A 22,878-nucleotide genomic window follows, 5' to 3' on the forward strand; every position below is an offset into this window, starting at 1 on the left:
TGAATTTCTTGTTAGGTGCCTTGGGGCAAGTTGCTACTAGATGTAATCTGTCACCGAAATATGCTTTTAAGGCCCTTACTATTACTTTGATGCACTTGATTTGCACTTGGGGGAAAATATGTTGGATGCATTTGCTTATCATCCAAAAGAACTACAACTTTAGTTCAAGTATCTCCTTTTTTTCATTTATTATACTTAGTTTTCCTTTCATTTATTATGCTTATTCCATCATGTTCTATTTCATTCATTTATTTTCTCATTAATTTATATTCTATATATTATTAAAGAATAAGGAAAGTATTATTGCTAATTCAATTCTCCTCATTCTTTGCTTATAAACAAAAAAAAATGGAAAGAAAATGAATGATATATATATATATATCTATATATAAATTATATATAATTATCCGTTCTTTCCTTTCCATTTATAAATTCTCAGAATTAAGTCGAAGACATTATTATTTATTAATATATTATTACTATTTGTATCCAAACAGTTGCCGAAAACGACAGAAGGCGCGCGCTTGTATTCCTGTTTTTCGAAAGGCATTTAAAGGACTTGAAGGGAGGGACGACGACATCCGCCATAGTTTTGGTTCAGCTTCTTCTCTTTCACTAACTGACCGCAGGTTCAACGCTCTCCTCAGACACCTTTCGCTTCTCATGGACTCTCTGCATCCCAACGATGACATTCTTGCTTCTCCCACCTCCGGCCTTCGTGCCGATTCCGTGTTCGCTCACCTTCATCGCTCTCCCGAAGATCCCATCCTCGGGGTACTCTCTTTATCTCTCTCTCTCAGTTTGATTTCAGAGAACCGAGGAAAAAAAAGTAAAGAAAATTTATCGGAACTTGTGTTATATTGATTCCACAAGATTTTTGTTCTCCACGGATCTTCCTTTGCTCAGTCGATAGAAAAACTAGTTTTCACGTTTTCCAGCGAGATTGCGGTGCTTTTTTTTTTTTTTTCGGTTTTATGGATTTTGATCGCAATCGTTGGAGACCATGTGATCTCTAAATCGTTTTGTTGAGCTTCTCATGCTACTCTGTATTTTGACAGCTGCAAATCAGAGCTTAAGGATATTATACGAATGAGTGAGATTGAAGTTAAATCCTTAAAATCTGACTAAGTTTCAATTCTCTATATTTTTTTATATCGATATGGGCGTTGTGAAACGTTAATGACCGCAGATGTTGAACAAACCAGATTCTTAGATAAACTTTTCCATGTATATGTTTCGATGATAGTCGTGTATCATCTTTGATTAATAGGTGACCGTTGCATATAACAAAGATCCAAGCCCCGTTAAACTGAATGTCGGCGTTGGCGCTTACCGGACTGACGTGAGTTTTCTTCCACCTTCATGGACTAATTTGACGTGATGTTTCCGAGAATTTGTTGAACAAGAAGCACCAATTTTCAGTAATTAAGATATGCACTCTTGTTTTTCCATACACGGAGGACGGGAAGCATTGCACTTGCTTTCCTAGTGTTGAGAATTGCAAATATGGCTTAATTAATTTTAGATAAACAAATTTCAGAGAAATCTGATTGATCTCAATTGTTGGGCTTCATATTTTTTATATCTAAGTCGACATGCTGTTAAGCTAGCAGTATCAATTATATAACAGGAAGGAAAACCTCTTGTTCTGAACGTAGTCAGGCAGGCAGAGCAGAAGCTTGTTAATGACAGGTAAGCTATTTTATGGTTATTGGTGTGGTTTTTAACAACCGTGCAAATTGGTAATTGAATTCGAATTTGTATGATATCCAGGTCGCGCGTGAAGGAATATCTTCCTATTGTTGGGCTTGCAGAATTCAATAAATTGAGTGCTAAGCTCCTTCTTGGTGCTGACAGGTATGAAGGCCCAACGTTTTATGTGAAGTATTCGACCCAGCAGTGTTTGATAACGCTTCTTAGTTCTTATAGAATATCAACTTGCTTGATTTAAGAGGTTTCTCAGTTTGCCTGAATGCTTTCCCTTTTTTTGATAATGGATATAGCCCTGCCATTCAAGAGAACAGGGTTACTACTGTTCAGTGCTTGTCTGGTACAGGTTCGTTGAGAATCGGAGGTGAATTTTTGGCTAGACATTATCATCAAGTAAAGTGCTCACTTGATTCTGGCTTTATCTACTATAGTTGATCATTATATGGCATCATATTAACCTTACCATATACGGTCTACCTTGTTATGCAGCCCACGATATACATTCCCCAGCCAACATGGGGAAACCACCCAAAAGTATTTGCTCGAGCAGGTCTATCTGTAAAAGCATACCGCTATTATGATCCAGCAACACGTGGGCTAAACTTCCAAGGTTTGCAACTATCCTATTTACAAGTCTTGAATGGATTGCTGTTATATGTGACAAATATGATCAGATGATATTCTTTAATCACTACCTCGCGTTTCTTGTATTTTATCTTATGGTCTCCTGCCTTTGATTTTTATTTTTTTGGTTGTCGCAAGTTTGTATCATGGAGTGTTTATGATTCTCTTGAATATATAAGTGGCGAAGAACATATTATATCAATACTTCTTTCTCACCTTAAGATATTACTTACTGTTGCTAACAGGCCTCCTTGAAGACCTTGGTTCTGCCCCATCTGGAGCTATTGTGCTCCTCCATGCATGTGCTCACAACCCCACTGGTGTTGATCCAACCATACAGCAGTGGGATCAGATCGGGCAGTTGATGAGATCAAAAGGGCTATTGCCTTTCTTTGACAATGCTTATCAGGTAGATGATTGTGTTTGCAACAAATACAACAAGTGATTTTCCTTTACCAGGATTCAAATGTTTATTCCTCTTATAATATCGTTCCATCTTATGAACTCAACTCATTATTTTGGTATCAAAGGGTTTTGCAAGTGGAGATCTGGATGCAGATGCACAGTATGTTCGTATGTTTGCTGCCAATGGTGGTGAATGCCTTGTAGCCCAGAGTTATGCCAAGAACATGGGACTCTATGGGGAACGTGTCGGCGCCTTGAGCATAGTAAGAACTCTTATACTAACATCCACACGGTTAATGTTTCATACCTTTTGCCTGATGGTGTATGGATTGTACGGATGGATGAGTTCTATTTACCTATAAGATACAATGTTCATAACGATGGACTTTTTGATTCTTCAGCGCATTTTGCTTAATGTGAATTCGTTCCTTTTTAGTGATTTTGTCCATTTCTTGTATTGCTGCTGTAATTAAAATGAATATTTATATCTGATCAGATTTTCGCTTCTTACTCTCGATGTTTGTTCACCGACAGTTGATAAATTGTTGAAGTCCATGCCCTGAGCAGTCATTGTTGACTGCTCAGCGCTTAACCCTCAACCCCCAGCGCCCAACCACCTAATGAATGCAACAATAAATGCGTTCATACGTGAAGTAATGCGCCTATAAATTAAAGCTTCAGACGAGAGCATCATACACCCAAGGAGAAAAGAAAAGAGAGAGAGCCGAGAGAGCTCTGAAAGAAAAGAAGAGAGTTGAGTTGAGTGGAGTGTGATCCTCCTCCTCTGTAATATTTTCTTGTGTTCCACTATTTATTAGTGAAGCTCTTTTCTGTGGATGTAGGCAGTTGCCGAACCCACGTTAAATTTTTGGTGTCACTGAGTGCATGAGTGTACTCTTTTATTACCGCTTTTATCCCTTCCGCTGTGTTGATTTCCCCAACAAGTGGTATCAGAGCGTTTGTTGGAAGAAGTTTTTTACAGAAAACTCGGTTTTAGTGTGTAGCTCAGTTTTCAAATTTGAGCATACCACTGTGTTCGTCTCATCCAGACAAGAAAAGCGGTGGAAACCAGAGGCCAAACGGAGGCCGCACGCGCTCCCACGCGCCGTCTGAAGATCGGAGAGTGAGACCCACTCTCGACACGCGTCACACGCGCCAAGGAGAGTACCTAGCGCGTGAGTCCCACGCTCGGACACGCGCCACACGCGCTCCAGAGAAGCCATTGCGCGTGAAGTTCACGCGCCTGACGTGCCTTGACTCCATAAAGCGCGTGAGGTACACGCGCCTACGCGTTCCACGCGCAGCAGAGGAGTTTCAGCGCGTGAGTTACACGCGCCTACGCGTTTTGTTCGCGCCACGCACTGCACGCGCGACAGAGTTCCTGTTTTGGTTCTTTTGCTCATTCCTTGTGCTATCTGAGTCCGATTTTGACGAAACAAGACTCGTTTCTAACAAAATCAGACGTTCCGGACACAACGGTGCTGTCCATTTTTTGATATTCCACCTCGAAGATCCTGTACTTGCATTTTGTATTTAGAACAGTCTAAATCCATGGAGGATTCAGCATCAGGCGCCATGATAAAGCTGACTGCCTCAAACTACAGTCTTTGGAGACCTCGAATGGAGGATCTCTTGAACTGTAAAGATCTGTTTGACCCTTTGGAAGATGAAGGGAAGAAGCCAGATGAAGTTACGGATCAAGTGTGGAAAAAGATGCACAAGAAGACTATTGGTCAGATCAGGCAATGGATTGACCATAGTGTTTTTCACCACGTGGCCCAGGAGACGGATGCATATAACCTCTGGAAAAAGTTAGAGGATATGTATCAGGCTAAAACTGCTCGAAACAAGGCCCTCTTGATGAGACGGCTTGTTAACTTGAAGTTGAAAAGCGATACCTCTGTTGCCGAGCATACTAGCGAGTTTCAAAACCTAGTTAACCAGCTCGGGTCCGTCAACCTGAATCTTGGCGATGAAGAACAAGCCCTGCTACTTCTCAGTTCATTACCAGACAGTTGGGAGACGCTGGTGGTCTCCCTAAGTAACTCTACTCCAGATGGCAAACTTACCATGACGATGGTTAAGGATGCCCTATTTAATGAGGAGGCCAGACGAAAAGAGACAAGCATGAATCAAACTCATGCCCTTGTCACCGAGAGTAGAGAAAGGCCTCAAGGTAATGATAGAGGGAGAAGTGGAGGCAGAAACAGAGGGAAGCCTCAACCACGTGGGAGGTCCAGCAGCAGCAAGAACCAGCAGACGGGTAACATAAAATGTTACCACTGTGGCAAAGAAGGCCACATGAGGAAACACTGCCGCAAGTTTTTAAGGGAGCAAGGTCAAAGCAGTAAGCTGAAGAAAGAAGATGGTGAAACCCTTGTCACTCTTTCTGGAGATGTGGCAATACTCTCCACCAGTGACGAGACGTGTCTGCACGTTGCAAGCCATGATGTTGAGTGGGTGGTAGACACAGCAGCATCATACCACGCCACTTCCCACAGTGAATTTTTCACTACGTACAAAGCAGGAGACTTTGGTACGGTAAGGATGGGGAATGCCAGTTCCTCGAAGATCGTGGGTGTTGGCGAAGTGCAGATAAAAACCAACGTTGGTTGCACCATGGTGTTGAAAGATGTTCGACACATTCCTGACCTTCGGCTCAACCTGATTTCCGGGACAGCCCTTGATCGACAGGGCTATGACAGCTACTTCAGCAAAGGCACTTGGAAGCTGTCACAAGGTGCCATGGTTGTCGCCCGAGGACATATTTGCGGTACGTTGTACAAGACCCATGTGAAGATCGGTTCTGATAGCCTCAATGCAGTGGAAGACGAGGCATCACCGAATCTGTGGCACAAGAGACTCGGACACATGGGTGAGAAAGGGTTGGATACGCTTGCGAAGAAGGCACTCATCAAAGTTGCCAAAGGAACAGCGTTAAACCCTTGTGAGTACTGTTTGTTTGGCAAACAATGCAGAGTCTCGTTTAAATCCTCTACGAAGAGAAGATCAGAGTTGTTGAGTCTGGTACACTCTGATGTATGTGGTCCCATGGAAGAAGAGTCATTGGGAGGTAACAGATATTTCGTGACATTCATTGATGATGCTTCACGAAAAGTCTGGGTATATGTTTTGAAGTCAAAGGATCAGGTCTTCGAGCACTTCAAGAATTTCCACACCCTAGTGGAAAGAGAGACGGGAAAGAAGTTGAAGTGCCTGCGAACGGACAATGGAGGAGAATATGTCTCCAAAAGGTTCGCTGCATACTGCGCTGATCGCGGTATTCGACATGAGAAGACGGTCCCATATACCCCTCAGCACAATGGTGTAGCCGAAAGAATGAACCGGACCATCATTGAAAGAACAAGATGCATGCTCAGTATGGCCAAGTTACCAAAGCCATTCTGGGGTGAAGCTGTTCTAGCTGCCTGTTACCTGATCAACAGATCACCTTCTGCACCACTGGAATTTGAAATTCCTGAGAAGGTTTGGTCTGGAAAAGATGTCTCTTACTCTCACCTGAGAGTGTTTGGGTGCAAAGCCTTTGCACACGTATCCAAGGAGCTGAGACAGAAGCTCGATGTCAAGTCAACTCCATGTATCTTTGTTGGATATGGAGATGAAGAATTCGGATACAAATTATGGGATCCAGTGACAAAGAAAATTGTCAGAAGTAGGGACGTTGTGTTCCATGAAAACCAGAACATAGGAACTGAAGCTTCATCAAGAGAGCTTAGTTCCGATACTCCAAATCCTGCACCATTACAGTCCGCCACAGATAATGAGGAAATGCAGGATCGAGATCCAGAAGCAGAAGAAGAAGCTCAGGGTGTCGAGCAGGGGGAGCAAGAATCCTCTCCACCAGCAGCTGGTGTACCACCACAAGGGTTAGATGGTGATGAACCTCCTTTGGTTGATGAACCAAGAAGATCGGCAAGAGGCCGCCTACTGATTCCGTCGAGGAGATATCCGGAATCAGACTATATTCTGCTTACTGATGAGGGGGAGCCAGAGAGCTTCCAGGAAGTTCAAACTCATGCTGATAGAAGCCTATGGGTGCAGGCAATGCAAGAAGAGATGAGTTCTTTGCAGAAAAATCAGACCTATGAGTTGGTGAAACTTCCTGAAGGAAAGAAAGCCCTAAAGAACAAATGGGTGTTCAAGCTGAAGAAAGATGGCCAAGGAAAGCTGATGAAGCACAAGGCCAGATTGGTTGTCAAAGGATTCCAGCAGAAGAAGGGAATCGACTTTGACGAGATATTTTCTCCGGTGGTGAAAATGATGTCGATCCGAGTCATACTCGGATTGGTAGCCAGCTTGAATTTGGAACTCGAACAGATGGATGTGAAGACAGCCTTTCTCCATGGAGATTTGGAGGAGGAGATCTATATGGAGCAACCAGAAGGGTTTGCAGCTCCAGGGAAAGATCACTTAGTCTGCAAGCTGAAGAAGAGTCTCTATGGCCTCAAGCAAGCGCCGAGGCAATGGTACAAGAAGTTCGACTCATTCATGATGAGTCATGGTTACAAGAGACTTGTTGCAGATCAGTGTGTCTATGTTCGAAGGTTCCAGAATGACAAGTTTGTCATACTCCTTCTTTATGTTGATGATATGTTAATCGTTGGTGAGGATAGGTCCATGATTAACAAACTAAAGAAGGAACTATCCAAGTCCTTTGACATGAAGGACTTAGGCCCAGCACAGCAAATTCTGGGCATGAAGATTGTTCGTGATAGGAAAGTCAAAAGGGTGTGGCTATCACAACAAAAATATGTTAAACAGGTCATTAGACGTTTCAACATGGGAGATGCTAAGCCAGTCAATACTCCACTTGCTAACCACTTCAAATTGAGCAAGAGCTCGTGTCCTTCTTCAAAGAAAGAGATTGAAGAAATGGAAGCAATCCCCTACTCTTCAGCAGTAGGAAGCCTAATGTATGCAATGGTTTGTACCAGACCAGATATTGCTCATGCTGTAGGCATGGTGAGCAGATTCCTTTCAAATCCAGGAAAGGATCATTGGGAAGCAGTCAAGTGGATTCTCAGGTACCTGAAAGGTACATCGAAAATGTGCTTGTGTTTTGGGGGAGCTAAACCAGTTTTGGAAGGCTATACAGATTCAGATATGGCAGGAGATTTGGATAGCAGGAAATCTACTTCAGGATTTCTCTTCACCTTTGCAGGAGGAGCTGTCTCTTGGCAGTCCAAGCTGCAGAAGTGTGTTGCTTTATCCACAACAGAGGCAGAGTACATTGCCGCAGCGGAAGCTGGGAAAGAGATGTTGTGGATGAAGCGTTTTCTCCAAGAACTAGGAGTTAGTCAAGAAGACTACAAGGTACATTGTGATAGTCAAAGTGCTCTAGACTTGAGCAAGAATTCAATGTACCACTCCCGCACCAAGCATATTGACATCCGCTATCATTGGATACGCGAAGCGATGGAACAACAGCTGTTGAAGCTTGTGAAGATCCATACGAAAGAGAATCCAGCAGACATGCTGACGAAGGTGGTTACAAGTGAGAAGCTTGAGCTATGCAGAGACATAGCTGGGATGGAAAACATATAGGTAAATGGGCATGGAGGGGGAGAATTGTTGAAGTCCATGCCCTGAGCAGTCATTGTTGACTGCTCAGCGCTTAACCCTCAACCCCCAGCGCCCAACCACCTAATGAATGCAACAATAAATGCGTTCATACGTGAAGTAATGCGCCTATAAATTAAAGCTTCAGACGAGAGCATCATACACCCAAGGAGAAAAGAAAAGAGAGAGAGCCGAGAGAGCTCTGAGAGAAAAGAAGAGAGTTGAGTTGAGTGGAGTGTGATCCTCCTCCTCTGTAATATTTGCTTGTGTTCCACTATTTATTAGTGAAGCTCTTTTCTGTGGATGTAGGCAGTTGCCGAACCACGTTAAATTTTTGGTGTCACTGAGTGCATGAGTGTACTCTTTTATTACCGCTTTTATCCCTTCCGCTGTGTTGATTTCCCCAACAATATCGACCTTTACATCTCTCCTCTGTTTTTTTTTTTTTTTCTATATTTTACATGCAAATTTAGGTCTGCAAGACGGCTGATGTTGCAAGCAGGGTTGAGAGCCAGCTGAAACTTGTAATCAGGCCAATGTATTCAGATCCACCCATTCATGGTGCATCTATTGCGGCTACAATCCTCAAGGATAGGTAATCTCTCTCTGTTTTTTATTTTTTTTAAGATGAAGAAAGATAATTTCATTTCTAAAGAAAGAAATACGTAAAGAGGGAGTGACGACTTCAACAAATATCCAAAAACAAAAAATACAGGTAAAATAGTCAATCTGAAAATGGTACCAAATAATTCGATCCCAGGATTGGATACCCTGGGACAGGTAATCATTTCTCGAGTAACAATTAGGCGCATTGGCTTTAGAAGTATCGGGTCTCTTCTACTTTTTTGAATAGGACGTTGCTATGTCCACCGAACACTTCAACTCTTTTTTTTATTTTTTTTACTTTTTCTTTCAACATTTTTTTGAAGTATTTAGATATTTTTTAAAAATAAAAAAATCACATATTTATTTAAAAATATTTACTTAATTATTAAATAAAAAAATAATTTCGGTTCTGTGTGCATAATATTTTCCTTTTGAATAATAATATCCACGTAATATATTTTATTATACATATTTTAAAATAAATATATTTTTATAAAGTGATTATTTTTATAAAATTTTTTATTAAAAAAAAATTATTTGTACAAGTCTCAAATAAACAAAAGATTTGTATAGAATTTATCTATTTGAAACTTGTATCTAACATTACTCTTTATTAAACTATCCTTTATTTTAAAATACGGTCACGTAATGTATTGTGAAATATGATATTTTTTTTTTTTTTAAAAGAACTTTTATCAAACTGACCGAATCAAAGGTAATAACTTCCACTGTTTACTTTGTTATGTGACAGAAGAGATCCTAACGATAACGACGGATTGCGAACGTGAAATCTCTCTTATTTGAAGGAGTTCTCATTTTTATATTTACCGTTGCATAAATCTTTGGGTGTTTCACTCTCAGGGCCATGTACGATGAATGGACTATTGAGTTGAAGGCAATGGCTGACCGTATTATCAGCATGCGCCAGCAACTTTTTGATGCCCTGCGTGCTAGAGGTCGGCATTTTACCGTTTTATTCTGTTGCATAAGAGTGCTTGTGTGCCTTGTAATTGCGTTAAAAAATGTGTGCATTTAGTTCACTTAATCTGTTTGGCAGGTACACCTGGGGACTGGAGTCATGTTATTAAGCAGATTGGAATGTTTACTTTCACGGAATTGAACTCAGAACAAGTTGCTTTTATGACGAGAGAGTACCATCATATATAAATGACATCTGATGGGTAAGAAACTTCAGTTCCCCCCGCCTTTATTATTCGTAGAGGAAGTCTAGTGTATAGAAAATTTCCTTTCTTTCCCTTTTCTCTCTTGGATTCTTGGGTTTCTTTTGATTGTTGAGCTCAGTTAAATTGTTAAATTCAGTCTAATTTTAATTGAATTTAACTTTTAAATACTTAATTATCAAATTATTAAACTTATCTCAACTCAAAACTTCCTTACATGTGAGATTTATAAATTTTTTTAACTTAATACATCTTTATACATGAGATCTATAACCTTTTTCAAATTCTCATTAAAAATACTAAACTCATCTTAACATTCAAGTACACTTTAAACTCAATTTAGATGGATTTTATATAACTTCCTCTATTATTCAACTTCTACTATTTATAAAGAATTAAGTTTAATTGATCTCAGCTCAACATTCAAACGCATATTTATTTTAAAAATAAATGTTAGGGGTGTAAAAGAAAACTTAAAATTGGTGGATTTGGTACACTTAATAAATGGTCCGGTCTGATACCCATTTTTTAGAGTTGAAATCGGCCTAAAAACTAGTTTGAACTAAACTTGACTGTTATATATATATATTTTTAATTTTTATATTATATTATATATTATATGCTAAATTATTAATTAATATAACAAAATATATATATATCAAAGACATACATTTTTTGCATAATAAATTATAATATATATTCTTTTTAATAAATGCATATTTACACATTTGATCATATATACAAGTATTCACAATTGGCTAAATGGTAAATTGGATTGGACAAAATCGAACCGAAATCGAAAAAACCAAAAACTCCAATTTCGATAATAAATTTGTTCGTATTAATTTTTAAATTTTCAAAATAGGTATATATTGGTTTGATTTTAAAATTTATCTAAAACCGGTTAGGCCCCTAATAAATTTTAATAGCACTTGGCTGAATTATGTCTACAGTGGTCATAATGGTCATGAGACCTTCCCCAGAACCCTTGCTTACTAGGCACAACTGTTTTGTTGCTTCATGGTCACCAGAACACTTCATGTGTAAAGAAAGAACTCTCGAAGACCATACTCCCAGTAGCCTTTTCTCCATGTGTGGGGAAAAAATAATATATGCATGGCTTTAATAACTGCTATTCAACATTCTTTACTAACCTTAATTTCCATGATGGATTAATCCAATCACATCACCATCAATTTGCCAAACTCAGAGATAAGAGACCATTTCTGTAACGACAGAGTTGTTTCAACCTAAATAATCCGGATTTGATGACCCCCTAAAAATCTTACTAGTCATATTCAAAGCGAATCTGAGGACGACTTTCTTAAAAGCATGCCCAGGCATTCGTGTTGAACATCACATCTACATGTGATAATGTCCAACCCGTTACAATTCTTTTATCCTGTCCATTGTGCAGGAGGATTAGCATGGCAAGTCTGACCTCCAAGGCAGTCCCACATCTGGCGGATGCAATTCATGCGGCTGTTACCATGTTGTCTGAATCTGTTACCAGCACAGTGTCTTCCTAAGGATTATGGATTATGACTTCCCAAAAGTTCTTGTCCGAACTAGAGTCTAGAATCGGAGAGATATAAACATATAGAGTGGATCAATAAATATTATGGAATCAATCTATTTTCTGTTTTTATCTCTCTTTATTCTCGAAGCTTGAGTTCGGCCAAGAACTTTAAAGGATCTAAATCCCCTTTGAAGACTTCCATTTTGCTACTTTCTTATAATAATTGCTCCTCCCTCAAGTACTGAGGAATATGAAGGGATTTTGCTTTTTACAACTTGTGTTTTGGAGATATTGCTTTTTATTAATGGCTTATTCATTTTCTTCTATGTCCTGGCCAATATAGGAAGGCCTCCGTTTATTAAACCTCTTTCTTTTCTTCTTTATTTTTTTAAGCAAAAAATAAAAAACAATTCAATCTTTTCAAATATTCAAACAAAAATAATCTTTTAACTTTATAATTTTTTTTTATTTAATTTTTTTTTTCTCTTTTCTCAAAATCCCATAAAACATTAAAAGATGCTTGAAGAATAAGATGAGATGAGAAATTCATGAATAGTAGTTAAATAGTTTATGAATAGTGATAAAATGATTTGAGTTATAATATTTTATAGGATTTTGAGAAAAGAGAGAAAAAATTGAATAAAAAAATTATAAAGTTAAAATATTGTTAAAATATAATTTTTTAATATTATATTTATTTTAGTATTTAAAAAAGTTGAATTATTTTTTATACATTATTTGAAAGTTTGAAAAAATTATAATGATTAGTTTAAAAGTATTTGTATTCGAGTGATGTTTGGAAAGAAAATAAGATGAGATGAAAAACATTACCAAACATTTCTAACTCAAATTATCTTACTACTATTCACAAAATTAGCATCTCATATCACTCCCCAAACATCCCTATTTGTACTTGTGGACACCTCAAACATAGGACGTGAAAATCAACAATAGTTAGTAAAAAAATAGAAGCGTGATGAATGATGTGTTTATACAAAAGATTGAAAATAACAAAATTCATCAAGTTTATATTGGTCGAACTTTTCTCGCACGAAAGGCATTAAGAAAACAGAAAGAGTTCACTCTGTGCTGTGATGTGATGACCGGGTAAGTGACACAAAATCAGTTCCAAGTGTGGGAATACAATCTGTAAATACTTCAGATGGGTAACTTAAACTGTTGTCGGAAATTGTGACCATTTCACTTTTTAATGCACGACGAGGTACTGTCTGTCATGCTTAATTTTGGATCATCCATCGGACTTTCGGCCAGGGCCTGCTGCAACTCTGAGATCTTCATTCAGCTTATCCATGAGATTGGCCCAAGTGAAGTAGAGTTGTTAATCTGATTTGTCTACGATGGCTTGTAATTCACCTTTAACATAAATTTTGATTAAAAAATGTCGGCCCTCTATACTTTCCATGTACGCCGAATGCAGTATTATTGGGGAATTTGGTACACAAAAAGCATTGATCTGATAGAAGTATGCGAAAACAGAAGTTCCTAATAAAAGATTGATTCTTTAATGTATAAAACATGCATAAACGCTTGGACCCAAAGTGAGCCATAACAAATCTTTCCTTTACAAATAGCTAGGACGACTTCTAAGCTAACCATTTTTTTTATTTATTTATTTGCTAGACTTCTGAGCTAACTTTTCCCATACAAATATTTCCTTTACAATACTTCTAAGATAACTTAATCCCAGAAGAAAGTCGGTATTATCCACCTTTCAGGAGAAAGCAGAAAGCTCCTCGTTTTTATTTATTTATTTTCTGTTTGGGTGGGGGGAGACGGAGTATAGAAAAGGTAATGCAACGTGTAAATGCATCCTCTTTTTTAAGAGGCAATGAGAAATGAGGGAACATAATTTTTAAGAGTAGTGCAGCAAAAGTGGAAGAATTATAAATGGGGGAAAAAAGAATAGAAACAAAAGATTATATATGTATAAAATATCTTGACTCCAACCCTACAAGGAAACCACTATCTGCATCCCTTTAACAGATAAGAAGAGGGACTTGAGAAGCTTACTACAGCATTGGAGGATTTGCTATTTTCTGTTCCCTTCCCAGGTGTTCCACATTCACTGAAGTCAAGGGTGCGACACTCCGTCTGCAAAGATTCGATAACAGTATTCAGAAGACTCCGTTATATTCATGAGGGAATCTATTAATAGTAGAATCCAAGAGCTTAAGAAAAACAAAGTTAGAGTGAGGAAGTATAAATTTATGCAAAATTGGTCATACCAATACGGTTGGTGCCAAGTGGGAACGGCGATTGTGGGGAGTTTTCTCTTGGTCCATATTCCCATGGTTGTTGCATGTTCCCTTTTGTAATGTTTTTGGAGTTTCATTTCCCAAAACCTCCTGAGCATTGGCATATGCAGTAGCACTGTGCTCGCTTATATGTTTCATCAACCCAATGGCATCATAGCTTCTATCCCCTGGGCTCATAAAATACCCTATATCCTGAAAGAAATTACTAGTACTAGTAAAAGAACCATAATCATATCTAACACAAAGTTGAAGAAAATACTTATCAACCAGAACTTGTGATACCTCAATTGCAATTTCAGTATCAACCCTTGGGCCCGGCAGAAAAGAATTGATGAACCAAGGGGATTTCCATGCTGAAGGGGATTTCCATGCTGAAGGGGATTCAATACTTCTTTTAAATGGAGTTCCACCGAATCTGAAACAAACACCATCCAAAGACACCAATCAGCAATAACCATAGTCAATCTTCCATGATCAGCAAGAAATCAGCAGAGAACACTAAAACTCTAAGCTCAGTGACGCCAGAAATCAGACAAAGCAAGATCATGCTGTTGGCAATATTATAATCCCACAGTAACTTTTGAAGTTGCAAGCAGGGAAAAAAAACTATTGAGGCAGAAGAAGCTTCAACTATCAACGAAACTCGAGGAAAATCATCCTATAAACATGCTAAAGTTTCCATTACCAGCATCATTCCTGTCATTATCACCACTACTTGCCCACAGAAGACACCTGAGAAATAATTAAAAAAAACTGATAACAAAAGGAAAACTAGCTGAATCTTACATGCTAAAGGTTTCAACACCAGCATCATTCCGAACATTATGACCAGTAGTCTCCAGGGGAGCTGATGAAGAAGCAGAGAGTACGCATGTAACTACAACCGAATGACTTCCGTGCTTCTTCCCACAAACAGCAGGGGACTTAACAGGTGCCCGGGGATTTCCAGAAGATAAAGTACTAGAAATGCCTTGCTTTGATGCAGCTGTCAAGCTTCTAGGTTGTTGATTCCTTGGAGTTCTAGCACTTGAACCTAACAACCTGTCTGCTTTTGAACCAACTTGGTCTGGAGAATGTAAAAGCAGATCATTCATGTTATGTTCAACAAGGACACCAGAAGGCTGCTCGACCTGATAAAGGTGAAAATTAGAGACTAGAGACAAGGAATAAGAATCAGGTCTTTACACTTACATAAGCACAACATACGCAAAATAGAGGTTCCATCAGAATCAACCAATTGACCAAAAAGTACAAGGACAACAACAACATAAATTGTCACTCTTTTTGCATCCAAACAGTCTAAGCAACAACAGGAAGAATCTCACGACGATGTCAGGAGCAGAGCAACACCGGTAAAGTAGTCCAATTACACATTCAGAGTTAAATAGTAGCCAATTGGCAAGAGTCAACCAAATCTTAATTTGTCATGACAAAGTAAAAAATACTCTTTGCTGACTTCTTCATTTATAGAAAACTAATGCTGCTTTAAAATTAAAAGAAAAAATAAATAAAATGAAAGCTAGTAAACAACTTACAACATGGGCGGCAGATTCAATATCAGCCATGTTCTTAACATCAACATCAACAGTCGCCCGCTTTATATTTTCTTGCGAATTACTATCAGCAGAAGATGCAATGCCATCTCTTCCCTTTCCCTTGACCCCTTTAAAGGCATGATTGAAATTTTCTTTATCCTCAGGGGAGGCTCCAGAACTCCTTTTACAATTGGGCGATGGAGAGAGTAAAGGTGCTTTCTGTGCCCCACTTTCATCAAACATAACATCCAAGCGAGAAAAATCTTTGGTCAATCTGGATGTCATGTCAATCTCAAGCTTTTTGTCACTTCTTCTATCAGATAATGGTGACAACAACTCGCGGTGTCGTTTCTTCAATATGGACGGTGTACCAGTGAAGGTCTTAGCAGCACTTTTCAGCACGGCATCAGGGCTATTATCACGAGATGGTGAATCCCACAACCTAAATGGGGTAACGCAGTTCATAGAAGACATCATAAGCCGGCGAATACCAAGTGGGCTATATTCTTGTTGCGTGTCACCACCAGATTGTATCAGATCACAGCTTAAAAATGGAATATCCAAGCTTGGAAAACGAGGGGGTTCGTAACATAGTGCTCCAGCATCTTGATGTTCTGGTCTTCCACTCATGGAATGGCACGTGTCTGTGATATCTGATCCAGAACCAAAACTATTTACAGGGACTAATTTTGAAGGTTCCTTTAAAATATCTGGTTGCTCTTGCATTCCTGTGTCATCTATGTCATTATTGCAAGGAGGATCGGCAGAGTCATTGGTATAGATAAAGCCATCACGGGCACTAGTGACAAACCCATGTTCTTGAGTTTCAAATAACCGATTTGGTTCGTCACTGTAGAGAACTGCACCACAATCAACAGATTGAAGCGAACATAGGGACCCAGAAGGCTGAGAGCATGGAGTTACCATTAGAGACCCCGAAGAACAATAAAATTGTACAGCTGAACTTCCACCAGCTTCAGGTATAATGCTGCTTAATGATTGGCAACAAAATGAATCAGTGCATCCACCTGAAGGAACTATATTGGAGCCTTTTGTGAGACTTCCACAGAAAACACCATCATTTAATGCCTCTGAAAATAGAACTCTACAACATTCATCATCGGGTATCAGCACCGGCCCATGTTTATAAGAATCCATGGCTATATCCCCCATTGAAGTAGAAGCTCTCAACTCCTCTGAAGTTCGACAAGCAATATTCATCGTTTCATGGCTTTCATTAGTGCCTATACAATGTGTTTGCAACTGTGATGACTCCTGTCCCACTTCCAATGACGATATATCTGGTAATGCATGCAGAATAAACTGGTGATCACTGCCAGCAGAAGTTTCAGCATCATGCGAGAAGTTTTGGTGAAGAAATTTGTCAGAGCAATCTGCGTCACAAGTAAACTCGGGAATTGAAAAGTCTTCCAGAGATGTGTAATATTGGTCGGAACAAGATGGTGGGCTCAAGCTTTGTTCCTTTGCTGAACCAGATTCTTGAGTTAACATGAATTCCTCTCTCGTATGTAAAACTGAATTGGCCATTTCACTTGAAGACTTAAAGCAAACTGCAACAGTTGAGTCTTGACTGCATTCCAATATTTCCTCTGCTTCTATTCCTTTGAGACCACTATCATCTCCACTACTCTGCATCCTTAAAGATGATGAAAGCATGTGTTGAGTTTGATGTCCAACAAGAGGAAGGGCTGGGATCTGAGCAAGTAAACCTGATGCCAGATAAGAATCCAATTTCTTTTTTACCGAACTGTTCCAATGATTTTTTATGGCATTGTCTGACCTGTTGACCACACAAGTGCAGATATATCACAAGATATGATTTTGTAAGTTTCGAATATTGTTGTAACATGTCTCAGAATAGAACATATAATGCAAGAAATATTGAATACCAGGAACAAACGAACGTAGAGAAACAAAAACTAAGTAGAACAGTGGAAAATTGTACCCTCTTGTACAAATAACTAGTTGACATACCTTCCTGGTAATAACTTTGCTAGCTCTGCCCATTTGTTCCCGTAAATCTGATGCGCATGAATCAAAGCCAGTTCCTCTTCCTGGGTCCATGCTTCTTTGTTTATAGCAGGATTAAGATGATTATGCCACCTAAATTTGGTATCAATCTACATGAGTACAAATGCAGCATACAGTTTCCAACACACAAGACGCATACAAGACAGTAAGATATGCATATAATTGAACATCTTATCCAGAACGCAAAAAAGAAAAAAAAAAAAAACACACACACACACACACAGCATCAAGGTAAATGTTAGAGAAAGCCATTTATTCATACCTTTCACGACATTGCTTACCAATACGTCCAGGTAAATGCTGTGCAATGGTGGACCATTTTTTTGGACCATGCTTGTTCACCAATTTAATAATTACTTCATCCTCCTATTTACATTTCACAAAAATAACCAGCAACTGTCATGTTGAATCATAAAATGACAAGCAATATAACTTAGGCAAAATTGAGAAAGGAAATTGATATAAAACAGCAGTATAGGTCACCTCTTTAGACCATGGACCTTTGACAAGCTCTGGATTCAAGACTTTCTGCCACCTATGTAGGCATTGGACATCGGTACGGTCCTTGAAACACTCCGCTGCATGGACAAATTTTACTATTAACAAATGAGTGAGTCAAAATATTAAGAAAAGTCAAAAGTACCACAAACTAAGAAATATGTGTAAAGTGGTTCAATGGTACGCTCATAGGTAACAAATGCTTAGCAAAAGATATTCAGTTCAAAATGTAAGCGATAGAAAGAGAAGGCAAAGGCTAAAGATTATTTGAGCACAACAGTAGCACCGCTGAGAAATGAAAGTTTTTTTATCAGTAAACGAGAATTTTATTGATGACTATAATAGGCATAGCTCATGTATAAGGGACATATACACGTAGTACCAACTAAGAAATCAAAGTAAATTGGATAAGAAAAATGGTCAGATGTGACAAGTACCTGAAACTGCACCCAAAATTGGTTCATTCCATATTTAGGTAACACATTGCATAGGCCACAGTAAAGAGATAAAAGCCTATGACGCATATGCCCAAATGTAGCAGAAACAATAATGGTTGGAATATGGTTTTTTGTTTTAAATGGGTTCGCAATGTCCATTGAAAGCACCTATCTTAAACTTGTCCGCAAGAAAAGAGGAACACAGATTAATGCCCATAATATTTGCAAAAAGCACCCAAGAAGGGAACAACAGGAGCCCATTTAGAATGGAAAAGTGTAGCACAAAATGTGAATGGGAGAAAGATGGATAATGTTATCTGGGACAATCTTTCAGACAAAAGCTTGAGCAGGACTAAACTTTCCTGTACAGGTCACCTACAAGTGACTGTTTCATGTTATGAAATTTTAAAAGGAACCAAAAAATTAATGTAACAAAAAACCTAGCCAACAAATAAATTGTCAGTTTTTTAATGATCCCTCCTTGTTCGATGTTCAGGTTGTCCACTGTCTAATTTTGCAAGTTATTGTTTCCTCTATTACTTTCCTATAGAAGTCAAACTTTCTAGTGAAAAATCAAATTAAGCCTTTAAAAACTTTCCTGTACAGGCCTTTAAAAACTATAGGCCATCTATGTTAGATGGCAACCAATAACTTAGTGTTTAATATAGGAAACAAACAAAGATCTAAGCACAGAAAAATGTTTAAATATATTCATAGAATAAAATAAAAACACAGGACCGAAAGAAATTCTAAAGTATAATGAACCCCTCATTTGTTTAATAATTTGATGAAGGAGATAAACACATTGGTTCTGCAATAATACCTATTTTTTTCCAGTTCTTTCCTTTAAAACGCTGAACGGCCTTCTGTAAAATCTCATCCTAAAACACATGGAAAACCCATTTCATTCAGATCATGAAATTGCATTCACATCTGAATAAATATCAGTGAAATTTTGCTCCTTAATAAATCCTAATTGATGAACAAATAAGTGAATCAAAACAATGACTAACAAACTTGTTATATTATCAGAGCATCAAAAACATATCGAAAAAATTAGTTATTACTCTCGCCCCCTCCACCATAAGAAACCCAAAAGGAATTGAAGAAAAAAGATAGGTTTCACCTCTTCTGGTGTCCATTGGCCTTTGGTAGAACGCCTTGTAGGACCACTTGTCCTCCTAAAAAAGAGTAAGAACTGTTATGCTAATGAATAATAGCTTTGCCTAAATCTGAGCATTAACTATCCATGATATGGGTAAAAGAACACGTTACCAAGACAAACAATTTATTCTACAAGGAAGCTAGGTTTTCCAAAAGAGAAATTACCATTAAGGAAAAAAGTTTCAAAAAGCTGTTTCTCAACATTTTTATTTTACTTCTTGGAGGATCAACAAGAAAAGCCCAATAGCGCATGAACTCAATGACATGAAATATAAGAAAAATCTTCAGCACCAGTTAAAATAGTGATTCATCTGAAGTCATAAAGTAAGCCATGGAAATTGCTTGAGCCACTGGGCATGCAAAAGGTTGACAAGAGAGACTTCTCATATTAGCATAGAAGAAAATTGGAGATGTTGACATGACAAGGAAAGAGCAAGCAAAGTTCAAGATGCTATTAGATTACCCATGCAGAGGTCGCGTTTTCTGATCACCATCGCCAAGCTCATCTTGTGGAGTGTGGATTTTTCTGTCACCTTCCATAGTTTCTTGACAAATAGGTAAAGTTGCATACCCCAATTCCCACACGACGACAACTCTCTCCAGAATACGCTCTCCAAATCATTATATTCTAACTAAGAAGAGGCAGGAGCTACCTTGTCGCACAAAAAACCCATAGACTAAGGGAAGGAAGCACAGAAAAAAACCAAAATTCTAAAATTACTTAATATAATCTTCAATATTGATAGAAAAGCAGGTACAAGCTAAACAGAAAATGGAGCATGCAAGGCAATAATTCAAAATATTGGTAAACACCTATCAACATGAAGTAAAATACATAATCTCATAAAATGAATTTAAAAATGAAAATAAAACAAGATTAATGAAGAATTCAGTTATTTCTGAGCTGGTTAAACAATGTATAAGAGGTCCAAGATATTTCCAATCCAATAGCCACGATCTGGCATCTATTCTATCAATCCCTCAAGCCAATGAGATTAAATGAATTCGAGCATAAATCATGATGTCTTGCGCAAGATAATTTTGATAATTGTAGGACAATTTTGCCAGTCTGGTGGAAGTTTTAAAACTCTAAACAAAAAAAGATATGTAACTTCAAAAATTTAAGCACAAAGTTATTTCGTCCGAAGAAACACCGAAACTGTTCCAAAAAAACCCTAACATTGACGAACTCAAATACGACAAAGTATATTCTAGAATTTGGACAAATTGCAAGAAACTTGAGAGGAATTTCAAGCTTGCGTCAATTGAATAATTGAAATTTGATCCAATCCAAAGCTCGTCGATACTGATAAAAGACATTGAATAAGAAAAAATAAAGTTTAAGTAACCGAAATCCTGAGGCAGGCACTCACTGAACTGAGCTTTAGAATGCGAAACGTAGGCAGAGAAGGAAAGCGATAGTGAGATCAACACAATGCACATCTGCAGATCCAGACGAAGGTATGCCAAAAAGCAAAGGAGAGAGAAAGTCGATCTGCAAACGCAGTTTGAAGTAGAGGAGAGAGGGAGAGAGAGAAAGAGAGGAGCGAAACGGTCCGGAGCTTATTCAAACATGAAAAACATTAAACGCGGACTAGCGAGTTTCAAACCCTATGGTTAAAGGTCTAGCAGGTTTGGGTAACTGGACAGAAATAGCGGCCATCCACTTCTGGAGCTTCTCGTATTGGATTAGAAAAATTGTATTTTGTCCATTCTATTGGTCTCTTCATTTTATATTTTATGTATTTTAATTTTTTTTATTTAGTAATTAATGAAATGATTATTAATATATTAATATATTTTTATTTTTTAAAATATTTTAAAATAATAAAAAAATAAAATGTAGAGAGTAGACTGGACGAAATCTGTAGATAAAGCATTGTAATAAAGTTTGTAACCAATCAAACAGCTACATATGTCAATTAGACCAGTAGCTAGAACCCAAGCTTACGGCACAAACCCAAAAAGCCCAAGATCCACTCGAGCCACGGATACTTTTGCTTGTCGTTATTGGGTTTTTTTTTCCCCATATATATACATGGATACCAAGGTTTTATCCACCGGAGTTTGCTACACGAGCTTGCCGCAAAGCTACATCAGACCAGAATCCGAGTGGCCTCGGCTGTCTGAAATCTCTGCTTGTGAAGATGTTCCCATCATCGACTTGGGTATTGCAGATAGAAGCAAAATTGTCAAGCAAATTGGCGATGCCTGCAAATCTTTTGGCTTTTTCCAGGTAAAAAGTACTTTCCATACACATGAGAGGATCAGTTCACTTAATTTTTTGAAAGAGAACTATACGATTATTTTGCCATTTTATTAAATACGTTTAGATGATCAATCACGGCGTGTCACCGGAGGCAGTGCAGAAAATGTTAGAGGTGGCTATTGAGTTCTTTAGCCTGCCGGTGGAAGAGAAGTTGAAGCTCTATTCGGATGATCCTTCAAAAACAATGAGACTTTCAACAAGTTTCAACGTGACTTTATTATTATGGAGGAAAAGGACGTGGAAAAAGTGTACTTTTCTTCAAATGTGACTTTTTATGTGTGTTTGTGTGCGCGAAAGAAGGAGAGTAGGAAAGTAAGACTTACTTGAAGGTAGGAGGATTGGAGGGCCACTCAAGCACATACTTGTCTAAAGGATAACAATGGAGTCTAAGATAATCTCTCCAATTGTGAACCTTGTCTTTTTTCACGTTAAAACTTGTTGAAAGTCTCATTGTTTTTGAAGGGTCATCCGAATAGACCTTCAACTTCTCTTCCACCGGCAGGCTAAAGAACTCAATAGCCACCTCTAACATTTTCTGCACTGCCTCCGGTGACACGCCGTAATTGATCACCTAAACATATTTAATAAAATGGCAAAATAATCGTACAGTTCTCTTTCAAAAAATTAAGTGAACTGATCCTCTCATATGTATGGAAAGTACTTTTTACCTGGAAAAAGCCAAAATATTTGCAGGCATCGCCAATTTGCTTGACAATTTTGCTTCTATCTGCAATACCCAAGTCGATGATGGGAACATCTTCACAAGCAGAGATTTCAGACAGCCGAGGCCGCTCGGATTCTGGTCTGATGTAGCTTTGCGGCAAGCTCGTTTAGCGAAATCCGGTGGATAAAACCTTGGTATCCATGTATATATATATGGGGCCCAAAAACGACAAGCAAAAGTTAGTATTTAGGTAGAGCTAGGCTGCTCGCAGATGTGGTAGATCTCTCTCTCTCTGCTTAGACTTTGTGTAGTTTCCAGGAAGGTGATATGAGCATATATTTATACACCCAGGGCACGA

At 38.4% G+C, this 22,878-nt stretch overlaps 3 protein-coding genes and 1 long non-coding RNA gene across 7 annotated transcripts; 2 read left to right on the plus strand and 2 right to left on the minus strand.

Moving 5' to 3' along the window:
• The first annotated feature begins 505 nt into the window (after positions 1-505).
• On the plus strand, positions 506-11,697 carry LOC109009513 (aspartate aminotransferase 3, chloroplastic). Its single transcript, XM_018990012.2, has 12 exons — positions 506-774; positions 1,271-1,342; positions 1,631-1,692; positions 1,774-1,857; positions 2,004-2,103; positions 2,200-2,320; positions 2,580-2,743; positions 2,865-3,002; positions 8,793-8,914; positions 9,787-9,881; positions 9,983-10,106; positions 11,524-11,697. The coding sequence occupies exons 1-11, from the start codon at positions 664-666 to the stop codon at positions 10,090-10,092; spliced, it is 1,179 nt and encodes a 392-aa protein (XP_018845557.2). The 5' UTR covers positions 506-663; the 3' UTR covers positions 10,093-10,106; positions 11,524-11,697.
• An 838-nt stretch (positions 11,698-12,535) lies between these two features.
• Positions 12,536-21,266, minus strand: LOC109009511 (transcription factor MYB3R-1). 4 transcript variants are annotated; one of them, XM_018990011.2, is made up of 13 exons: positions 20,961-21,266; positions 20,051-20,264; positions 19,550-19,604; positions 19,247-19,304; positions 17,972-18,066; positions 17,751-17,854; positions 17,432-17,560; positions 15,437-17,237; positions 14,688-15,031; positions 14,184-14,316; positions 13,872-14,093; positions 13,657-13,737; positions 12,536-12,999 (listed from the first exon to the last, which is right to left on the minus strand). In XM_018990011.2, exons 2-13 carry the CDS (start codon positions 20,125-20,127, stop codon positions 12,979-12,981), a joined length of 3,120 nt encoding a protein of 1,039 aa, XP_018845556.2. In that variant the 5' UTR covers positions 20,128-20,264; positions 20,961-21,266; the 3' UTR covers positions 12,536-12,978. The 4 variants fall into 4 exon arrangements, with proteins under 4 accessions (XP_018845556.2, XP_018845555.2, XP_018845554.2 ...); XM_018990010.2 differs by lacking the exon at positions 12,536-12,999 and having other exon boundaries at positions 13,547-13,737; positions 20,051-20,236; XM_018990009.2 differs by lacking the exon at positions 12,536-12,999 and having other exon boundaries at positions 13,547-13,737; positions 20,051-20,240.
• Positions 21,267-21,535: 269 nt separating this feature from the next.
• On the plus strand, positions 21,536-22,210 carry LOC109009515 (protein DOWNY MILDEW RESISTANCE 6-like). Its single transcript, XM_018990015.2, has 2 exons — positions 21,536-21,823; positions 21,921-22,210. The coding sequence occupies exons 1-2, from the start codon at positions 21,626-21,628 to the stop codon at positions 22,122-22,124; spliced, it is 402 nt and encodes a 133-aa protein (XP_018845560.1). The 5' UTR covers positions 21,536-21,625; the 3' UTR covers positions 22,125-22,210.
• Positions 22,211-22,274: 64 nt separating this feature from the next.
• Positions 22,275-22,829, minus strand: LOC109009516. The gene is made up of 2 exons (XR_001999068.2): positions 22,525-22,829; positions 22,275-22,427 (listed from the first exon to the last, which is right to left on the minus strand). It is a non-coding gene; the product is annotated as an uncharacterized LOC109009516 (long non-coding RNA).
• Between the last annotated feature and the right edge of the window lie 49 nt (positions 22,830-22,878).

The sequence above is a fragment of the Juglans regia genome, chromosome 11 (genome assembly GCF_001411555.2).
Source record: "Juglans regia cultivar Chandler chromosome 11, Walnut 2.0, whole genome shotgun sequence".
In the NCBI taxonomy this organism is placed as follows: Eukaryota; Viridiplantae; Streptophyta; class Magnoliopsida; order Fagales; family Juglandaceae; genus Juglans; species Juglans regia.